The sequence below is a fragment of the Ostrea edulis genome, chromosome 4 (genome assembly GCF_947568905.1).
Source record: "Ostrea edulis chromosome 4, xbOstEdul1.1, whole genome shotgun sequence".
Classification (NCBI taxonomy): Eukaryota; Metazoa; Mollusca; class Bivalvia; order Ostreida; family Ostreidae; genus Ostrea; species Ostrea edulis.
In genome coordinates, this window is record NC_079167.1 from 58,335,693 (window position 1) to 58,352,922 (window position 17,230).

The 17,230-nt window shown below is 34.9% G+C and overlaps 1 protein-coding gene across 5 annotated transcripts in view; it reads left to right on the top strand.

Annotated features, from left to right (window-relative positions):
* Positions 1-17,230, top strand: part of LOC125669579 (calcium-dependent protein kinase C-like) — a 105,877-nt gene that overhangs the window by 56,828 nt on the left and 31,819 nt on the right. For 3 of the 5 annotated variants that reach the window (XM_048904183.2, XM_048904181.2, XM_048904185.2), the window contains 5 exons: positions 3,215-3,343; positions 5,770-5,926; positions 13,257-13,488; positions 14,813-14,839; positions 16,939-17,052. In XM_048904183.2, the coding sequence (XP_048760140.1) occupies positions 3,215-3,343; positions 5,770-5,926; positions 13,257-13,488; positions 14,813-14,839; positions 16,939-17,052 (659 nt within the window). The remainder of the gene's footprint in view (positions 1-3,214; positions 3,344-5,769; positions 5,927-13,256; positions 13,489-14,812; positions 14,840-16,938; positions 17,053-17,230) is intronic. The other 2 variants (XM_056163168.1, XM_048904184.2) reach the window with 1 other exon arrangement.

Here is a 17,230-nt window from a genome sequence, read left to right on the forward strand (position 1 = left end):
AGTTAAAAGCCTGACGTCATCTATTTATATGTCAGAGTTATGTATATTGCATCGAAAGATCTGTATCTATGATGTAATTAACCCATTTGTTTTATGCGCAAGTAACTTATTTTAGTGAGTGTATACTTATTTATGGTGGGCAGTGTAGATTGCTATACAGTACTTGACAGAATGCATGTTCATTTTATTCAGGTGATAAGTAAAAAACAGCAATCTAATTAAAATCAGATCCTAGAATACGTTCACAATCGCTACAATAGGATCTGACATAACCCCATAGGGGGTCACATCCACATGACCTTTCGTTTGGAATATTCATAAGAACTATCAGCCAGTCAGATTGCATCATACAGACAATGATGGCTATTTGGGCGGTTCCTGGCAATTTGTAAACAAGTTGTAATCTCTCTCCCACGAAGTTTATTCCACACTGTAAAATTGTATATTCTTGCATAACGAATTTTAAACTTTCGCAATAATGCCTAATCTATTCCGTTCATACAAAGAACAAAAAGTACAATTTATATAAAATACACCCAAATTATATTAATTGTGAATTCCGATTTATATATGAATAGGGATGGGTACAATTTGAATAGTTTTCAAGATGGTTTACTTAAATAACGCGAGGAATGTAACGCCAGTCGACATAAATGGTGCATTGTGACATCGCATCTAGCTGCGATGTGTTTTCTTTCAAACCAAACAATCGCAGCCATTTTCCTTGAATTGTGAACACCGACGCGATAATTGGCTAACATAAAGTTCACATGAACATGACCCCTAATCGGGTTATGTCAGATCTTCTTATGCAGAGTATACGGCTCGGATCTAAGAAGTCTGATTTTAATTAGATTGTAAAAAACAGTAGTGAAGTGCTCATGGACTGCATCTCAGAAACTATGGAGATATCAATGTGTGACTTCTTACATGTTCACTGTAATCTGTTTGTTTTAGAGAGTATTTATTATGTTTGTTGATAGTAGATTAAAAAAGAAAATTAAAGGCTGATGTCCAGTTTTCAGGGATGTCCAGTATTACCGTATAGCGAGTTTTTTTACCTGGGGTGATAAATTTGGCTTATTTTAGTGGTTAGATAGCTTTCCGCCAAAATTTCACTCGCTAAATATGCACCCAATTGCGACTTCAGTATTTGCAAGAGAGATAACTCTTCCCCGTCCGCCAAAATTTATTCCGCAAATTAAAATTATTAGCATACCTTTGAGCCATCAAATCGCCAATTTTTTTTTAGACCTGCAGAAAAAACCCACTATACGGTATGAGATAATCCATAATACTTGCTGGAACTTTCAAAATATGCCTATTGGGAGGGAGGGGGCATTCATGGTTTTCGGGGATGGATGGGGGAGGGGTGTAATACGGATTTTAAGGTATATATAGGGGAAATTCTTTTTTTTTTTTTTAATTCTTCTTTATATACACTCATCCAAAAAGGACGAATAACATAACATGGAAGTATTTTCATATTTAGATTTAGGTGTAGATTCAAGTTTGTCCAAATACAGAGATTCCCAAGGTCTTTAGAATGTATGATGTAGCATGGAGGCCTTTTGTATATGATTTCACTTTACTCAGTAGATTTTAAAAAAATTTTTTTTTTGGGTTGCATTTTTTGGTAATAGACCTAGAAAACTGAGTTAAACTGATGGTTTCAAATTTCCTCCAATGCAGCAATGCCATGGAAGACAGCTGATAGAGACTGGGGACTGAAATAGACCATAATTATCTATTTCCCTTTGTTGGTAATGTGATTTAGACATCTTAGGCAGCACACATAGACATGGGCAGTCCTTGTAATGTGCTATTTTCACAGACTGTTGCTTGGACTAATTGATAATTAGTCTAGCGCTCAAGACGTCATTCATTCACAGATGTCTTTTCATTCATGAAATGACAGGTTTTTGTATTACTATGAGGTAGTGATGTGTAAGACACAAGAAGTGTGATGATGTAGTGAATGCCTGAAATAACTTGTATATATAATTATATCTCCCCTTCCCAGAAGGGCCAGGACATACCGTTTTAATGTGAATTCTTCTTATTCCTCTTCTTCTGCTTCTCATACAAAGGTTTTTCAGGCCTTAAATTTTTTTATTGGACAACTAGGCCTTTCATATTTGGTATGTGGGTATACCATGATAAGACTGTGTCATGTGCCATTTTTGATGACCTTTGACCTTTTATGTAAAGGTCAATTAGAATTTTTAGGGTATTTTTATTGTCCAGATCATAACTTTTCATATCTTTTGACATAGCCGTTTGATATTTGGTATGTGGGTATACCATGATAAGATAGTGTGACATGTGCCACCTTTGATGACTGTTGTTTATATATGAAGGTCAAATAATTTTTTGGGGGGCATTTTTATTGTCCGGACCATAATTTTTTGTCTTTTACATAGGCCTTTGATATTTGGTAAATGGGTATATCATGTTGTGTGCCATTTTTGATTACCTTTGACCTTTTATGAAAAGATTAAATAAAATTTTGGGGGCATTTTTATCGTTTGGACCATAACGTTTTTTGTCTTTTGACATAGGCCTTCGATATTTGGTACATGTATATGGGTATACCATGATTAGACAGTGTGTCACATGTCATTTTTGATGACCTTTGACCTTGACCTTTTATGTACAGGTCAAATAATAAAAAAAAATTGGGCAATTTTTTTTGTCCGGACCTTAACTTTTTTGTCTTTTGACATAGGCCTTTGATATTTTGGTTTGTTGGTAAGTTTAATTTACTATAAAATGTTCACAACACTGTTCCTGGGTTGAAGCACATACATACATATTGGTGACTGTTATGTACCGTAACTATTAATTTTTCACTTTAAAACTACAGAAAATTGAAGGGAGACATCAGTTTTAGTGTGCTAAAACAATTCTTCCTTGTTTTTGAGTAGTACATGACTTATGACAACATTTTTTTTGCAAGTCATTTGGGCTTTTATTTACAATAACAAAAATATGATGCACTTGTATTCTTCTAACAATACTAGTATTGTGAAATTACAGAATTGCAAATCCAGGGTGTAACTGCATTATGTTTTGAATAGAAGTTTTTGATGAAAAATGAATGATCTGTAATTGATTCAGAAAAAATACTTTGAAAACCATGAACTGGCAGATTTTTTAGAAGTAAGATGTTTGTGTGACTATTAAAACAAGTTTCTTTTTTTCCTTTGTATAGCATGTGACATGAATGTACACAAACGATGTGAGAAGAACGTTCCAAAGCTTTGTGGTGTAGATCACACAGAGAGAAGAGGCCGAATAAAGCTCAAAATCACTACTGTCATCAATAAGCTCACTGTACAAAGTAAGTCCCAACACTCTTAGCTTATAGCTCAAAATTACCACTAGGGCAATAAAAAGGCATGTTACAAAAGTAAGGCCAATTCAACTTAATTAGTAGATTATCATCCAGGGTCACCAAAAAGTATGGGGCGGATGGGAGGATTTTATTTTTTTTTTTAAGTTTTATTTTCTGAGAAAAATATTAATGATAAACGAGTTTTTGTCAACAGAAGTGCTTCATTTAATGCCAGATGGATATCAATCTATGCTTATTTCACAGACGAATTCCAGGTTAAGCTTAATTTCAAACACAAAAAGATATACCAAACTTCTTCAAGATTTACGCCCGTAAGAATGCAAGAAACCATATTCTTCATTTGGCTTTTCACGTTGCTATACCGAAAATGTAAACAAGAAGTGTAAATACCTGAGTTGGACATGAAAATTTTCTGGAAATCGCAAGTTTTGCAAAAAAAGAAAACATCGGGGCTGGCCAATTTTTGAGGGGCGGGCGGGGATGATAATCTATAAATTAAGTTGAGTTGGCCTAAGTCCCAAGACTCAGCTTATAGCTCAAAGTAACCACTAGCAACAATGGGCTCACTATAAAGTGGGTCCAAGCACTCTCAGCTTGAGAGAAACCACTAGCAACAATAGGTTCACCAATAAGTAAGTCCAAACACCCTCAGCCTATAGTTTAAAATCACCATTAACAACTAATGACACACTATGCAAAGTAAGTACAAACACTAAATACATATAGTTAAAAAAAAACCATCTGCAACATAAGATCACTTTACAAATATAATATTCAAATACACGCTTTACAGCAGACTCACTATAGAAATCAAATCTGACCTTTCAACTTACAACACGATTTAGAAATACTCATTAAGACAACATCTCAATTTTTTTGTGTGCTCCCCAAAAAATTTGGGGGTAGCGTATAGTTGCCGTCATGTCTGTCCGTCTGCCTGAGCTCAAAACTCCTAAACCTTTCATCAGAAATTGATATAATTTATCACAAATGTTCCTTGAGACAAGGACTTTTGGATCAAGGTCTTTCAAGATCATTTTTGAAAGGTCAAGGCCACTCAGAACATACAAAATTTCCATACAACGGTTTTTGATATAAAAGTTTCCATCTTCTAGACTTTTCATCAGAAATCAATCACAAATATTCCGTGAGACAGGAACATATAAACCAAGGTCATTTTGGAAAGGTCAAGGTCACTCAGAACATATACCTTGTGTAAGGAAAAAGTGCCTTATTTCAATAGTTTTTGAACAGGTAGTGATCATATATATACAAATAAGTAATTGGCAAATGACTTTCAGACAAAGATCACTCAAGGTCATTTTGTAAAGGTCAACGTCACTGAACATATACCATATATATGAAATAGAAACCTTCATTTAAACACTATTTCTACAGTTGATCATTGTACGAGTCATTGGTCATATGAAGTTGTTAGATGCATTTCGGGGAGCATGCATCGGTTTTACTGATATTTTTGTTTAAATATGATATTTAAAAATCGGAGGCAGAATATTGAAAAGACATTAGAATTTAAAGGGGCATGGACACGATTTGAATGTCAGTTGTCGAGATACAGTGGAGATACAGAGTTCACAATTCTTTGTTATGTAAACAAGGCTCATGCCCTGTTTTTGTTTACATATAAGCTAGATATATCAGTAAAAGTTTGTTTAAAGCAGATTTTTCAATATACAAGTTAATTCTGAACATAATTTAATAGTTTCTAGTGTTTAGCACATCTCATTTTGTTTTAAACATGCTATTTTCTATTAAGCAATCTATATGTAAACAAAAACATGGCACGAGTCTTGTTTACATAACAAAGAATTGTGAGTGCTGTATCTCACTTGTAACTCAACAACTGCCATTCAAATTTTGGTTGACTATTAGAAATACGTTAGTAAAGCACTGTAAACAATAAAAATGGAAAAATAAAATTTTCAGCTCAACCATGTCCATGCCCCTTTAAATGCAAGGTTAAGGAAAAGGGTTTGCCAACAACCATTCAATGCTCATACTAAATTGAGTTTCATATGTTATTGCAATTTTAATTAGATTGATGTTATTGTGTTTAATCTATATTCTCACAATTATAAGAAATATGTTTTATCCTGCTTAAGACATTCTTCAAACTTAACTCCACAAATATTAGCCATGTTTAACTTCAATATCCTCCATATAATCCATGAGATAAAAAGAAGAAAAGAAAAATACAAATTGAAATAAAAGTACTGTTATTTCAGAACAGAACCTTTAGCTTGCTGAAGTACCTTCAAACACAGTATGATTGGATTTAAATTAGTTCTAACCACTGCTAAATCTTTTTTGGTTATGAACTCTGAAAGTGAAGTAAAACTATTATAGTTAGGATGTATTTTACTAGAGAACTCTTCATATTTTCATTTCAGTTATAGAAGGAAAGAATCTAATACCCATGGATCCAAATGGACTAGCAGACCCCTACGTTAAAGTGAAACTAATTCCAGATGATAATAACAAAACAAAAAAGAAAACCAAGACCATCAAAGCCACCTTAAATCCTGTGTGGAATGAAACCTTCACTTTGTAAGTTCGTTACTAAGACTGAAAGAAAGGGGATCAATGGTAAATCATAATTAATGATTGAATGATGACCCCACACACATTAACTTGCTTCGATCAATCCAAAGAAAGTATTAGACAAGTAATCAGACACTGAATCAGCCATCTTGGGGACCAGTTTACTCTAACTGAGGGACAGAGTCATAGAATAACACTCACTAAGTGTCACAAGAGGTGATCAACTTGCATAGTCAAGATGAACTTTTTTGAGATTTTTTTCCAGCATTGATGATAGGATTTCTTCTCATTAGTTTGATAAAATGCTATGAAATCCCATTTTGCCCAAGAGCAATGATGAGTTGTAATTTGTTATTTTTGCCATTGGTTGGTCTGTCACGCACCGTGAGACAATTGGTCATTGATCATCTGTGATAATATAGATTCAGTCTGGCTGCTTGTTGTATTCGTACATGTGATCTTGCTATAGTGTTGAAACTCTAAATAGCCATCCTATTCTTGGCTGCCTTTTAGCGCAAGTCACAGGTATAAAGACATGTTTGTTTTTTTGGTTGTTTTTTTTTTTTTCACTCTAAAACCCCACCTGAAAATTTGATAGATTCTTTTCACAGTAGTGAAACTGTTTTCCATTGAATTATATTGAAAATAATAGTGAAACCAAAGTTGTGAATTTTATGGATTCTGCCTACCTGGAGCTCGATGGGAAAGGATGTAATTTTGCCCCCCCCCCCACCCCCACCCCCCCCCCCCACCCCCCCCCCCCCCCACCCCCACCAATAACTTTTTAAGCAAAGATAAGAATGTATATAATATATATCTTTCTCATACATGTTATTATTAAAAAAAGAAGCTATTAATCCTAAAATATGATATCATGATTGTTCAACCTTTGAAGGATTTTTGAAACTTTGATGAAAAGGTGCTGTTCTCCTATCCACATAATTATGTAGTGCAACTTGATACTACATATATATGTATGTGTCATTGATAGAAATATTGATCTTGTTTACAAAGGGGTTTTATGTTTTTCCACCCCTGTAATTGGGGATATAGGGGGTATATAGTTTTAGTCCGTTTGTCTGTTAGTGTATTTGATTGTCTCCAAAAACTTTAACCTTGGCCATAACTTTTGAATGGATGGGGATAGGGCTTTCATATTCCACATGTGTATTTCTTATGACAAGATCTTTCTTTTGGTCCCAAATTTTTTACCATGAACTTTGGGTTTGACTTAGTTTTGAAAAACTTTAACCTTACCAATGATTTGAGTTGTGTTTTCTCTCCTCAGAATTCTGTCCCGTGGGGATCCGGGTTAGAATAGGTCCTCAGTACCTCTTGCTTGTCGTAAGAGGCAACTAAATGGGGCGGTCCTTCGGATGAGACCGCAAAAACCGTGGCCCCGTGTCACAGCAGGTGTGGCACAATAAAGATCCCTCCCTGCTCAAAGGCCATAAGTGCCGAGCAGAGGCCTAAATTTTGCAGCCCTTCACCGGCAATGGTGACGTCTCCATATGAGTGAAACATTCTCGAGAGGGACGTTAAACAATATTCAATCAGTTAATCAATCCTCAGAATTCTTTCAGATGTACAATTTTTTTTCTTCTGGAAACCTTGATTATTTTGTGTTTATTTTATCCTGTACTTTCGTTTTCTTTGTGCAATTAAACTTGAGATGTCCACAGTTACTTCTTGATAAATTCCCTACATAAATTTCCTTCATATTGTTCTCTTTCCCATAAAGTGTTTATCTTGATCACAAACCATGAGTGGGGGGAGGATGACAACAATGTAAATTTCTTTGATGTGGCCTTGATTCATCATATTTCCTCAGCAGGATTTGATATGTTGTAATGCTAAGTGTATGAGCCTTGGAGAAGAAAAGGGTTCCACTTAATGGTTTACTCCGATAGGTGGAAATATTAGACAGATAATAGGATAGGTTTTTTAAAAGGCAGGATGTACTGTATATCACCGAATAAGCGCCCATGGCCAAGGAAATGAAAAATGTGGGTACTTATAAGGTCTAGCATTTTGAAATTAAAATGAGTTTATAATGGATGTTAACTTTAAAATGCATATGGGTAGTATGTTTATGGTATATACCAGCATAAAGACTTTCCAAACATACATGATAGATTATTCTTAAATTTTCCTTTCTCTTTTAAAATATTGAAGATTAGATTGTAAATAATGTGCAACATGTTTATTGAAAGGATTGTTAAAACACCAGATGGGTGGAACAATCTGGGCAAGTAATTCATAAAAGTATAAAGTCAGCTTCCTTACATATGGAGCCCTTTTAATAAGTCTGACTGGGATAGAAAGATGCAATAGGTTTAATTTTTTGCAGTGAACAAAATTAATCTTGACATATGTTACTTAAAGGACTTAATTTTTGAGGGAATTTATTGATTGGAAAGCAAATGCATGATGTCATATAAATTTTTGCTTATTATTAAGTCTCCCAGATGAAGTCTGGAGACTTGTTGTTTTTGCTCCGTTCTCATTACGTATTATTTTGTATCTCACCCGAGTTGAAAATTCAAGTGTGCTATTCTTATCACCCGTTGTCCATCTGTCTGTCTGTAAACTTTTCACTTTTTCATCTTATTCTCCAGAACCACTGGGTCAATTTCAATCAAATTTGGAACTCATCATCCATGGGTGAAGGGGATTCAAATTGTTCAAATGAAATGCTATACCCCCTTCAAAGGGGAGATAATCACGAAAATGTAAAAGTAGGGTGGGGTCATTTAAAAATCTTCTCAAGAACCACTGGGCCAGAAAAATTTCAAATTTGCATTAAAATTTCCTGACATAATGCAGATTCAAATTTGTACCCTACACCCCTGGGTGTAAGTGGGGGGGGGGGGGGGGGGGGTTCAAAGTTTTACATTTGAGTATATAGGGGAAATCTTCCTTTCAAAAAGCACTGGACCAGAAAAGCTCAAATTTACATGAAAGCTTCCTGACATAGAGTAGATCCAAGTTTGTGCAATTCATGATCCCTGGGGATAGGGTGTGGCCACAATGGGGGATCAAAGTGTTATATGCTGATATATGGGGAAAATCTTTAAAAATATCTTTTGAACTATTAAAGCTAGGTCTTTCATATTTGTATATACATTTTTTATGGTGTGTGATCTTCTGACCTTGACCTAAAAGTTTGACCTATTTTTAATAAAGATGTTATCCATTCAAATCCTAAAGGTAGATCTTTCATATTTTGTATGGCAAGACAGTTAATTTCATATCATGACCTTTGAGCTTGGAGTTTGACCTACTTTTAAGAAAACAACCTATTAAATATATCCAGAGCTATTTTAAGCAGGGCTTTCTTTCTTGGCTCACCTGAGCCGAACTGAAGGCTCAAGTGAGCTTTACTGATCAAACTTTCTGTTGTCTGTTTCATCTTCTTCTTCAGAACCACTGTGCCAATTTCAATCAAACTTGATACAAATCATCCTTAGGTGAAGGGGATTCAAGTTTGTTTAAATGAAGGGCCATGTCCCCTTCAAAGGGGAGATAATCACAAAAATGCAAAAATAGAGTGGAGTCATTCAAAAATCTTCTTCTCAAGAACCACTGGGTCAGCAAAGCTGAAGTTTACATGAAAGCTTATGACATAATGGAGATTCAAGTTTGTTTAAATCATGAGCCCTGGTGGTATGTTGGGGCCACAATAGGGGATCAAAGTTTTGCATGTGAATATATAGGGAAAATATTTTCAAGAACCACCAGGCCATAAGAGTGGAGATTTCAGTGAAAGCTTCCTGGTATAGAGTAGATTCAAATTTGTTCAGATCATAGCCCCTGTGGGTAGGGTGGGGCCACATTAGGGGATCAAAGTTTTACATGATATATAGGAATATCTTCTTCTCCAGAACCACTGGGCCAATTTCAATCAAGCTTGATATAAATCATCCTTAGGTAAAGAGGATTCAAGTTTGTTCAAATGAAGGGTCATGCCACCTTCAAAGGGGAGATAATCACCAAAATGCAGAAATAGGTAGGGGTCATTTAAAAATCTTCTGCTCAAGAACCACTGGGTCAGAAAAGCTGAAATTTACATGAAATCTTCCTGACAAAGTGGAAATTCAATTGTGTATAAATCACGACCCCTGGGGTTAGGGTGGGGCCACAATAGGGGATCAAAGTTTTATTGCGAAGGGATCTAAATAGCACAAAACATCCTTAGATGAAATTTGGTAATATGAATGGCCAGTAAGGACTAAGGACCCCATTGGAAATAGCTAATTTAAGCTTTTATGGGTTATCCTTAGGTAATTTTATCATCATATGTCATGTTATTCATAAAGTTACTTATTCTTTAACTGTTATAAGTGCACAGTGCTATAGATTATGCCAGGTTTCAATTTATTATTTCAAAGAACATGGTACGATTGTGCATATAAAAAGGCCCACACAATTTCTCTGTTTTAAATTTGTCTTTAATTAAGTTTGATCCGTGTTTTAAGTAAGTTAAATATAAGCCAAATATACTATCTCAACTTAAATCAAAGTTATTGCTTATTTGATAGCATTATTATGTCATGAATAAGACTTTTTTCTGCCCTTTTTCAAACAAAGCTTAATAACTGAACTAAATTTCATCCAGATTATTGCCTAGGAAAAGGTGTGCCCATCAGTCGAGCTATTGAAATTAATATATATTGTTTATTAATAGACGATAAAAAATATATTTGAATATGAATTTGCTCGACGCATGGGCTGCATGTTTTCTGGAAGGAAAACCCCCTGAATTTATGAATTTTTTCGCATTTTTGGCAATTTTATGCCAACTTCACGCTCTTGTTATTACAACGCAAAGCAATTTTGGATCAAATCAAATGTAGTTTGGGTTTTCTTATATGTTCTCTTTTGGAATGGCAGATTTTGGGACTCTTATTGAAATCATCAATTTTCTGGGCTAGATGACTGTAGAAACTGTACCTGTTTCTTTATAATCATGATATTCTGTGATATTTTATACCTGAATAAAATGAAATGAAAAAAAAAAATGAAATACATATGTTTAACTAGCCTAATGTGAAAATAGAATGACAATGTTGATGAGGTCGCAAAATTTAATAACAAAGATTAATTTATTGTATCACCCAATTTTCCTCAGATTCCTTGAGATTAATGGGATTGATCAAGAGTGTTGGTGGAGGGCATGCAGGCAGAGATTTTGATACATGAAAATTCAGTTTCTTAATAAATAATTTTTTAGAATATTGTATATATCAAGGAAATGGCAGGATGCTAATCTTCATGAAACTGAAAATACGATGAAGGAGGCTTATAGGGGCAAGGAGATTTGTAAGGAGGAATACGGTATATCAAGTGTACTCTGGTGATGCGCTCTTGACAGATCGTTGAGTTAGATTCATTTTAGTAAATAATGAATGGATTTTTCTTGTTCACCCACATGCTGGCTTATGCTTTAAGAATTGAAATAATGAGAGTTTTACTTTTGTGTTGCCACAATGTAGAAAAACTGAATAACAGTTTTCCATTAAAGCTGTGTCATGATAATAAGGTAGAATTTGTAGTCACTATATATTAGGCATGGGAAATAAATTCTCATTTTTTACACACCATTGAATTGGAATAACATATGAGTGAGTTTCAGACATGAATTGTGTTCTTTTAGCAGTGCTTGAGCTGGGCTTCGCCATTTTCGCCAATGGCGAATTTTTTTCAACAATGGCGAAAAAAAAATTGAAAGTGGCGAAAATCCCTTTTTGCAATAAATTTTATTTTTAATCCTTTGTTAGTGACACATTATCGCCTGTTTGTTTATGCAATCAAAATCTGTTTATTCAGTCCACGAGTGCGACCGGAAATCTCGCGTCGCTCCAGTGCACACAGAGCTGGTTACAGCCTCAGGTAATTTATGGCTGCAAAAAAGTGGGTGATTATGTAATAAAGTACATCGGACAGCTGTTTACCCTGCTGTGGTCAATTGTTTAACATTTAAAGTCTTATTCATTATCGTGTTATCATCTCCACATTAATGTCAATTCTTAACCAGAGAACCGTCCGGTAATTAAATTGGCCGTATTATTGTGTATAATGTATATATGAATACATCAATTGTTTGTTTTTGCGGCCAAGCTCGTTGATTACAAGATTTTGATTTTGATGTGTTTGATTTTAGTTCGAATATTTCATAAACAATGTGGTCGGTCACCATTGATATGGACATAGCAATTTTAATAAATAATTTTCTTTGAAGTTCGGTGCGCAACAGTATAAAAATGCTAATCTCATAAGACTATGCACTCCATTCTATTTTGACACTAAACTTGTAGGTTCTGACCCTAGTCAGTCTAAAATTTAAAAAAGATATCTATGTTTGGCTTTACAGTCAACCCCACCTCCTCAAACATCTGATTCTCTCCAAATTGCAAAATCTTCCATACAAAAACGGAAATTCAATAGGGAATGGTTGAGATACGACTCTAAATTGGGCTTGATGTTTTGTGACATCTGCATTTCGGGCAATGTACACACTGTTTTCACGGAGGGGTGTAGCATCATGAAGTTTATATTTATATGATTTATTATCTGAATTTTGATTTCCATAATAGAATTTATCAAACAAATCAACTTCTTATTATTTCAGAAAGAAATGTTTAGGTATGGTAGCTGGATATGATTAAGTAATGTAACTGATTCAAAATGCTAAAATAAGTGTAATGAATAAAATAATATATAATATGATGGAAATAATTGTAAAGCATGTGATTATTTGTGCCGCGCCACTCCCCGAAAAAGTGGCGAAAGGGAATTCTGGTCCAGTGGGAGCACTGTCTTTTAGAGATACTTTCAATGTAGATCTGAGATATCAACTGCATAGGTCCAATTTCTTGAGGCAGAACACTGATAACACAATTGAAATATGTCAGAATCTCAACGTCGTGATATATTGTGGTGGTTGTTGCTTTACTAGCAATGACATAGATATAATTTCAAGTTTCAAGAATTTTACATTTACATGAAAGCTTCCTGACATAGTGCAGATTCAAGTTTGTAAAAATCATGCCCCCTCCATGGAATTTCATACTGAGTGAGCGGACTTTAAACAAGTTATTTTCATGTAAACCATTATATGCAACTCAGCAGAATTTTGTACCTGTGAACCAAACCAAAAATGATAATCCATGAAATTAGTATTCCATGCACTTAAATGTGCCTACAGTATGTTAAATGCTATTAATTGTTTTTGGAAGGATGTTTTTTTTTTTATGTGATTGTCAATCCTACAGAATTCCTGTTATTCAGATAGAATTGTATATTTCAGTTGTATGGCAATGCTTTATGGTTTCAGTGACATTTCCCCAGATGACCATTCCAAGCGACTGTCTATAGAAATTTGGGATTGGGACAGAACATCCAGAAATGACTTCATGGGATCCCTGTCCTTTGGAATTTCTGAGCTTCTGAAGGAAAACCAAGATGACTGGTACAAACTTCTTAACCAGGAGGAGGGAGAGTTTTATGGCATCCCAGTGACTGATGATGCAATAGCCACCATTATTGACCTTAGAAAAAGTCTACCGGTAAGGTCTTGACTAAAAGTTGTGGTTATTTTAAAGTTTGATACTTTTAGAAAAAACAGGCACACCATAAATGTTGCTATTTTAGTGATATGATCATATAAGCAAGTAAAAGATTTGAGGAAGAGTGGCCGACATGGGTTTGTATACCCTGCATGAAGCATTAAGCATGAACAAGCTATCAATGCACCTTATATATGAAATTGAATGTATTCCTGAACTCATAAAAGTGATGGAATCGCTGACATAGTTGATGAAGTGGAAAACATTAGTCTCCAAGAATCCATATTGCAAGCACACGAAACAGTTTTAACAAAATAATAATTCATTATTCTTTGGGAATGGATATGATATTAAAGTCATTAGAAGTGGGTACTGTGAAATTACTCTATATCCAAGCATTTATAAGTAGACAAGCATAACATGATACTCTGACTCACAGAGACTCTCATTCTTGAGACCTGTGAAGGCAGCAAAAATCAAGCAAATGTAACGTGATTTATGACATTTTGGATCTTCTCAAGAACCACTGGCTAATTTCAATCGAACTTGTCGCAAAGCACTTCTTGGTGAAGGAGATTCAAGTTTCTTTAGAAATGAAAAATCATGCCCTCTTTCAAGAGGAGGTATGTAATAAATTGTGAATGCTTAAAAAAAATCTTGCTCAAGAACAACTGAACTAAACAAACTGAAACTTAAATGACAGTTTTCTTCTATTAAGAAGATTCAAGTTCATTCAAATAATGACTCCTATGATCAGGGCTGGATCACAATAGAGGCTTAAAGTTTTATGTAGGAATTACTGACTTTTTTTGTGTAGAATCCCAATGGTACAATTCATATACATATATTATGGAAATTGAAAAAGATTGCTTGTCTAGTTGGTCAAATACAAATCAGCATTCCCTTGCCCATCAAAGATTTGGATGGGGTAGGCAGTCTGAACAAGTGATAATGTTGACCCTGAGTAGAGAACTAAAGAGAATGTTGAGGGTTTTTTCTCCCACTGCTTGTATTACTGGTATAAGTGAAAATTTGTTTGGTGTTGTCCCTTAAGTATCATACTTTTTATATCTCCAATGCAAAAGAGTTCAGTATGATTTACTATGCACAAGTATTACAAAATATTGTAATGCAGCAATCGCATATACCAATAACTTAAGTAATATGACTGATGCATAAATTTGTCCTCATGAAACAAAAATATAACCATAAGCCATGGAAAATGATGCCCTCAAATGTTATTCAACAGTATTCAAAGCAATTGTGTTTCACTGTACATTTGGTTAAATTTTTTAGGTAAATTGTAGAAAATTCATTTTTTCAGTTGCCTGCAGACGTTCAGGTAGCTCAGGTAACTGCACTAAATCGTTGCAATTCTATAAATAGCTGAAAGATTGCTGTGCACGATGCAATGTCTGAATATTTAATACATCATAGTTCTAATTGAGTAATTTCTTGCTATATATATATATATGTATATATCTATATATGTACTATCATTTGACCTCGCATATATTGTAGATCTCCTCTGCAGTTTTCATAAAACAATTTTAGCATACTGCTTAACACATCAGAATACTTATTGTAAACTTACTTTGCTGCATAGGCTGACCAAATAAATTCTACCTTTTACATCAGTTCAATTTTTCTAAAGCTAGGGTGTGAAAAATAAACAAACAGAATTTCTTAGGAGTGAGATCAAAAGTTCAATGTCTGAGAAAAAACTAAATTCACATAGTTTTCACCAAGGACCTCCCCCCCCCCCCCCTTCCTTAAAATTAAACAAGTAAAAACATACAAGTTTTAATAACACTGTATACCTTTTCTATTGTTTATTCACAAATGAAAGTGTACATTAAAACTATAAACTATTAAATGTTCATTAAAATGTAATATTGTGTGGTTTTTAGCAATCGCTTGTCTGTCTCTCTCTCTCTCTCCCCCCCCCCCCCCTTCTTTTTCCACTATTGAAAGTGTAATCGATGTCATGTCTGATGACAGAAACTTACGGGAGTTTTTACCCTCCCTCCCCCTAACTATTTGACTTTAGATTTTTATCTGACATTGTTCTTTTGATCTTGCCCATGAACACTTTGTTAAAGTATCAATTTGGTGATGATGCAAAGTACCGTTGTTGATCCTAAACAAAGTTCAAAATTATGAAAGAAAGATTAGCCAAGTATTTGATACTTTTCATATTTGCACTAATAGGGTCACAATTGTTTAATTTTGCCAACAAAACTGATTGTCTTTTTATACCCCCCGAACGAAGTTCTGGGGGTATATAGGAATCACTCTGTCTGTCTGTCTGTCTGTCTGTCTGTCCGTCCGTCCGTCCGTCCGTCCGTCCGTCCGTCCGTCCGTCCGTCCGTCCGTCTGTCTGTCCATCCGTCTGTCTGCAGATTCGTGTCCAGGCCATAACTTCTTTGTTCTTTGACTTAGGGATACCATATTTGGCACACAGGTGGATCACCATGAGACAATGTGTCGAGTACCTTCATGACCTCTATATGACCTTGACCTCAAGGTCAAAATTAAAGGTTTTTTTTACAATGGATTCGTGTCTGGGCCATAACTTCTTTGTTCTTTGACATAGGCATACCATATTTGACACATGAGTGTATCACCATGAGACGATGTGTCATGTACCTTCATGACCTCCATATGACTTTGACCTCAAGGTCAAAATTAAAGGTTTTTACAATGGATTAGTGTCAGGGCTGACTTCTTTGTTCTTTGACATAGGCATACCATATTTGACACATGAGTGCATCACCATGAGATGATGTGTTGGGTACCTTCATGACCTCTATATGACCTTGAACTTTGACCTCAAGGTCAAAATTGATTATAGGGTTTGACATAGTCATACCATAAGACATGGGTGTATCACCATGAGACTATGTGTCATGTACATTCATGACCTCTTTATGACCTTGACCCTTGATCTCAAGGTCAAAATTATAGGTTTATACCATGGATTTGTGTTCGGACTATATCTTCCATTTTCTTCAACAAAGGCATACCATATTCAAATAAAAGAGAAAAAAGAAAAAAAAAGGCATACCATATTTTTACACTCAGGAAAGAGGTAATTTATACCTATTAACAACACCCTTTGGGAGATTGGGGTAAGCGGGGGGTATTCTTAGTGAGCATTGCTCACAGTACCTCTTGTTTTTATATGAACTACAAACACAAAACTTGTGTGGGGCAGTTTGATGTAAACCATAAGATTATTTAGGTCAACCTTAGTATGTTACAGGAGTTTGAATGGGCAAGATTAAATTTCATACTCCTGTGGTGTACCTATTCTTTAAACATATCATTATAATCCAAAGACAGAAGAGGAAAAAATATCAAAGATCATTCTTCATATTGAAAAGAATGACATGGGTCTCAGAGTTACAAATGATGTGAAGTACATTGAAATTTGATTACAATTTTTAGAAACCTCAACCCCAACAAATTGATGTGACACGGGGAACTGGCAGCAAACAAGACACTGTTCGAGCAACAGATTTCAATTTCCTGACGGTTTTGGGAAAAGGCAGTTTTGGAAAGGTACTTTTAGCTCAAATACAGTCGAACTTCAGTATCTCAAACACCAATATCTCGAATACCATTAGTATGTTGAAATGAGTTAAAAGTCCCAACTACATTTTCTTAATGTATTCTGACCTCAAAATCTCAAACCTTGGATATCTCAAAGTTTTTTCTCGACGCCATATAGTTCCAGATA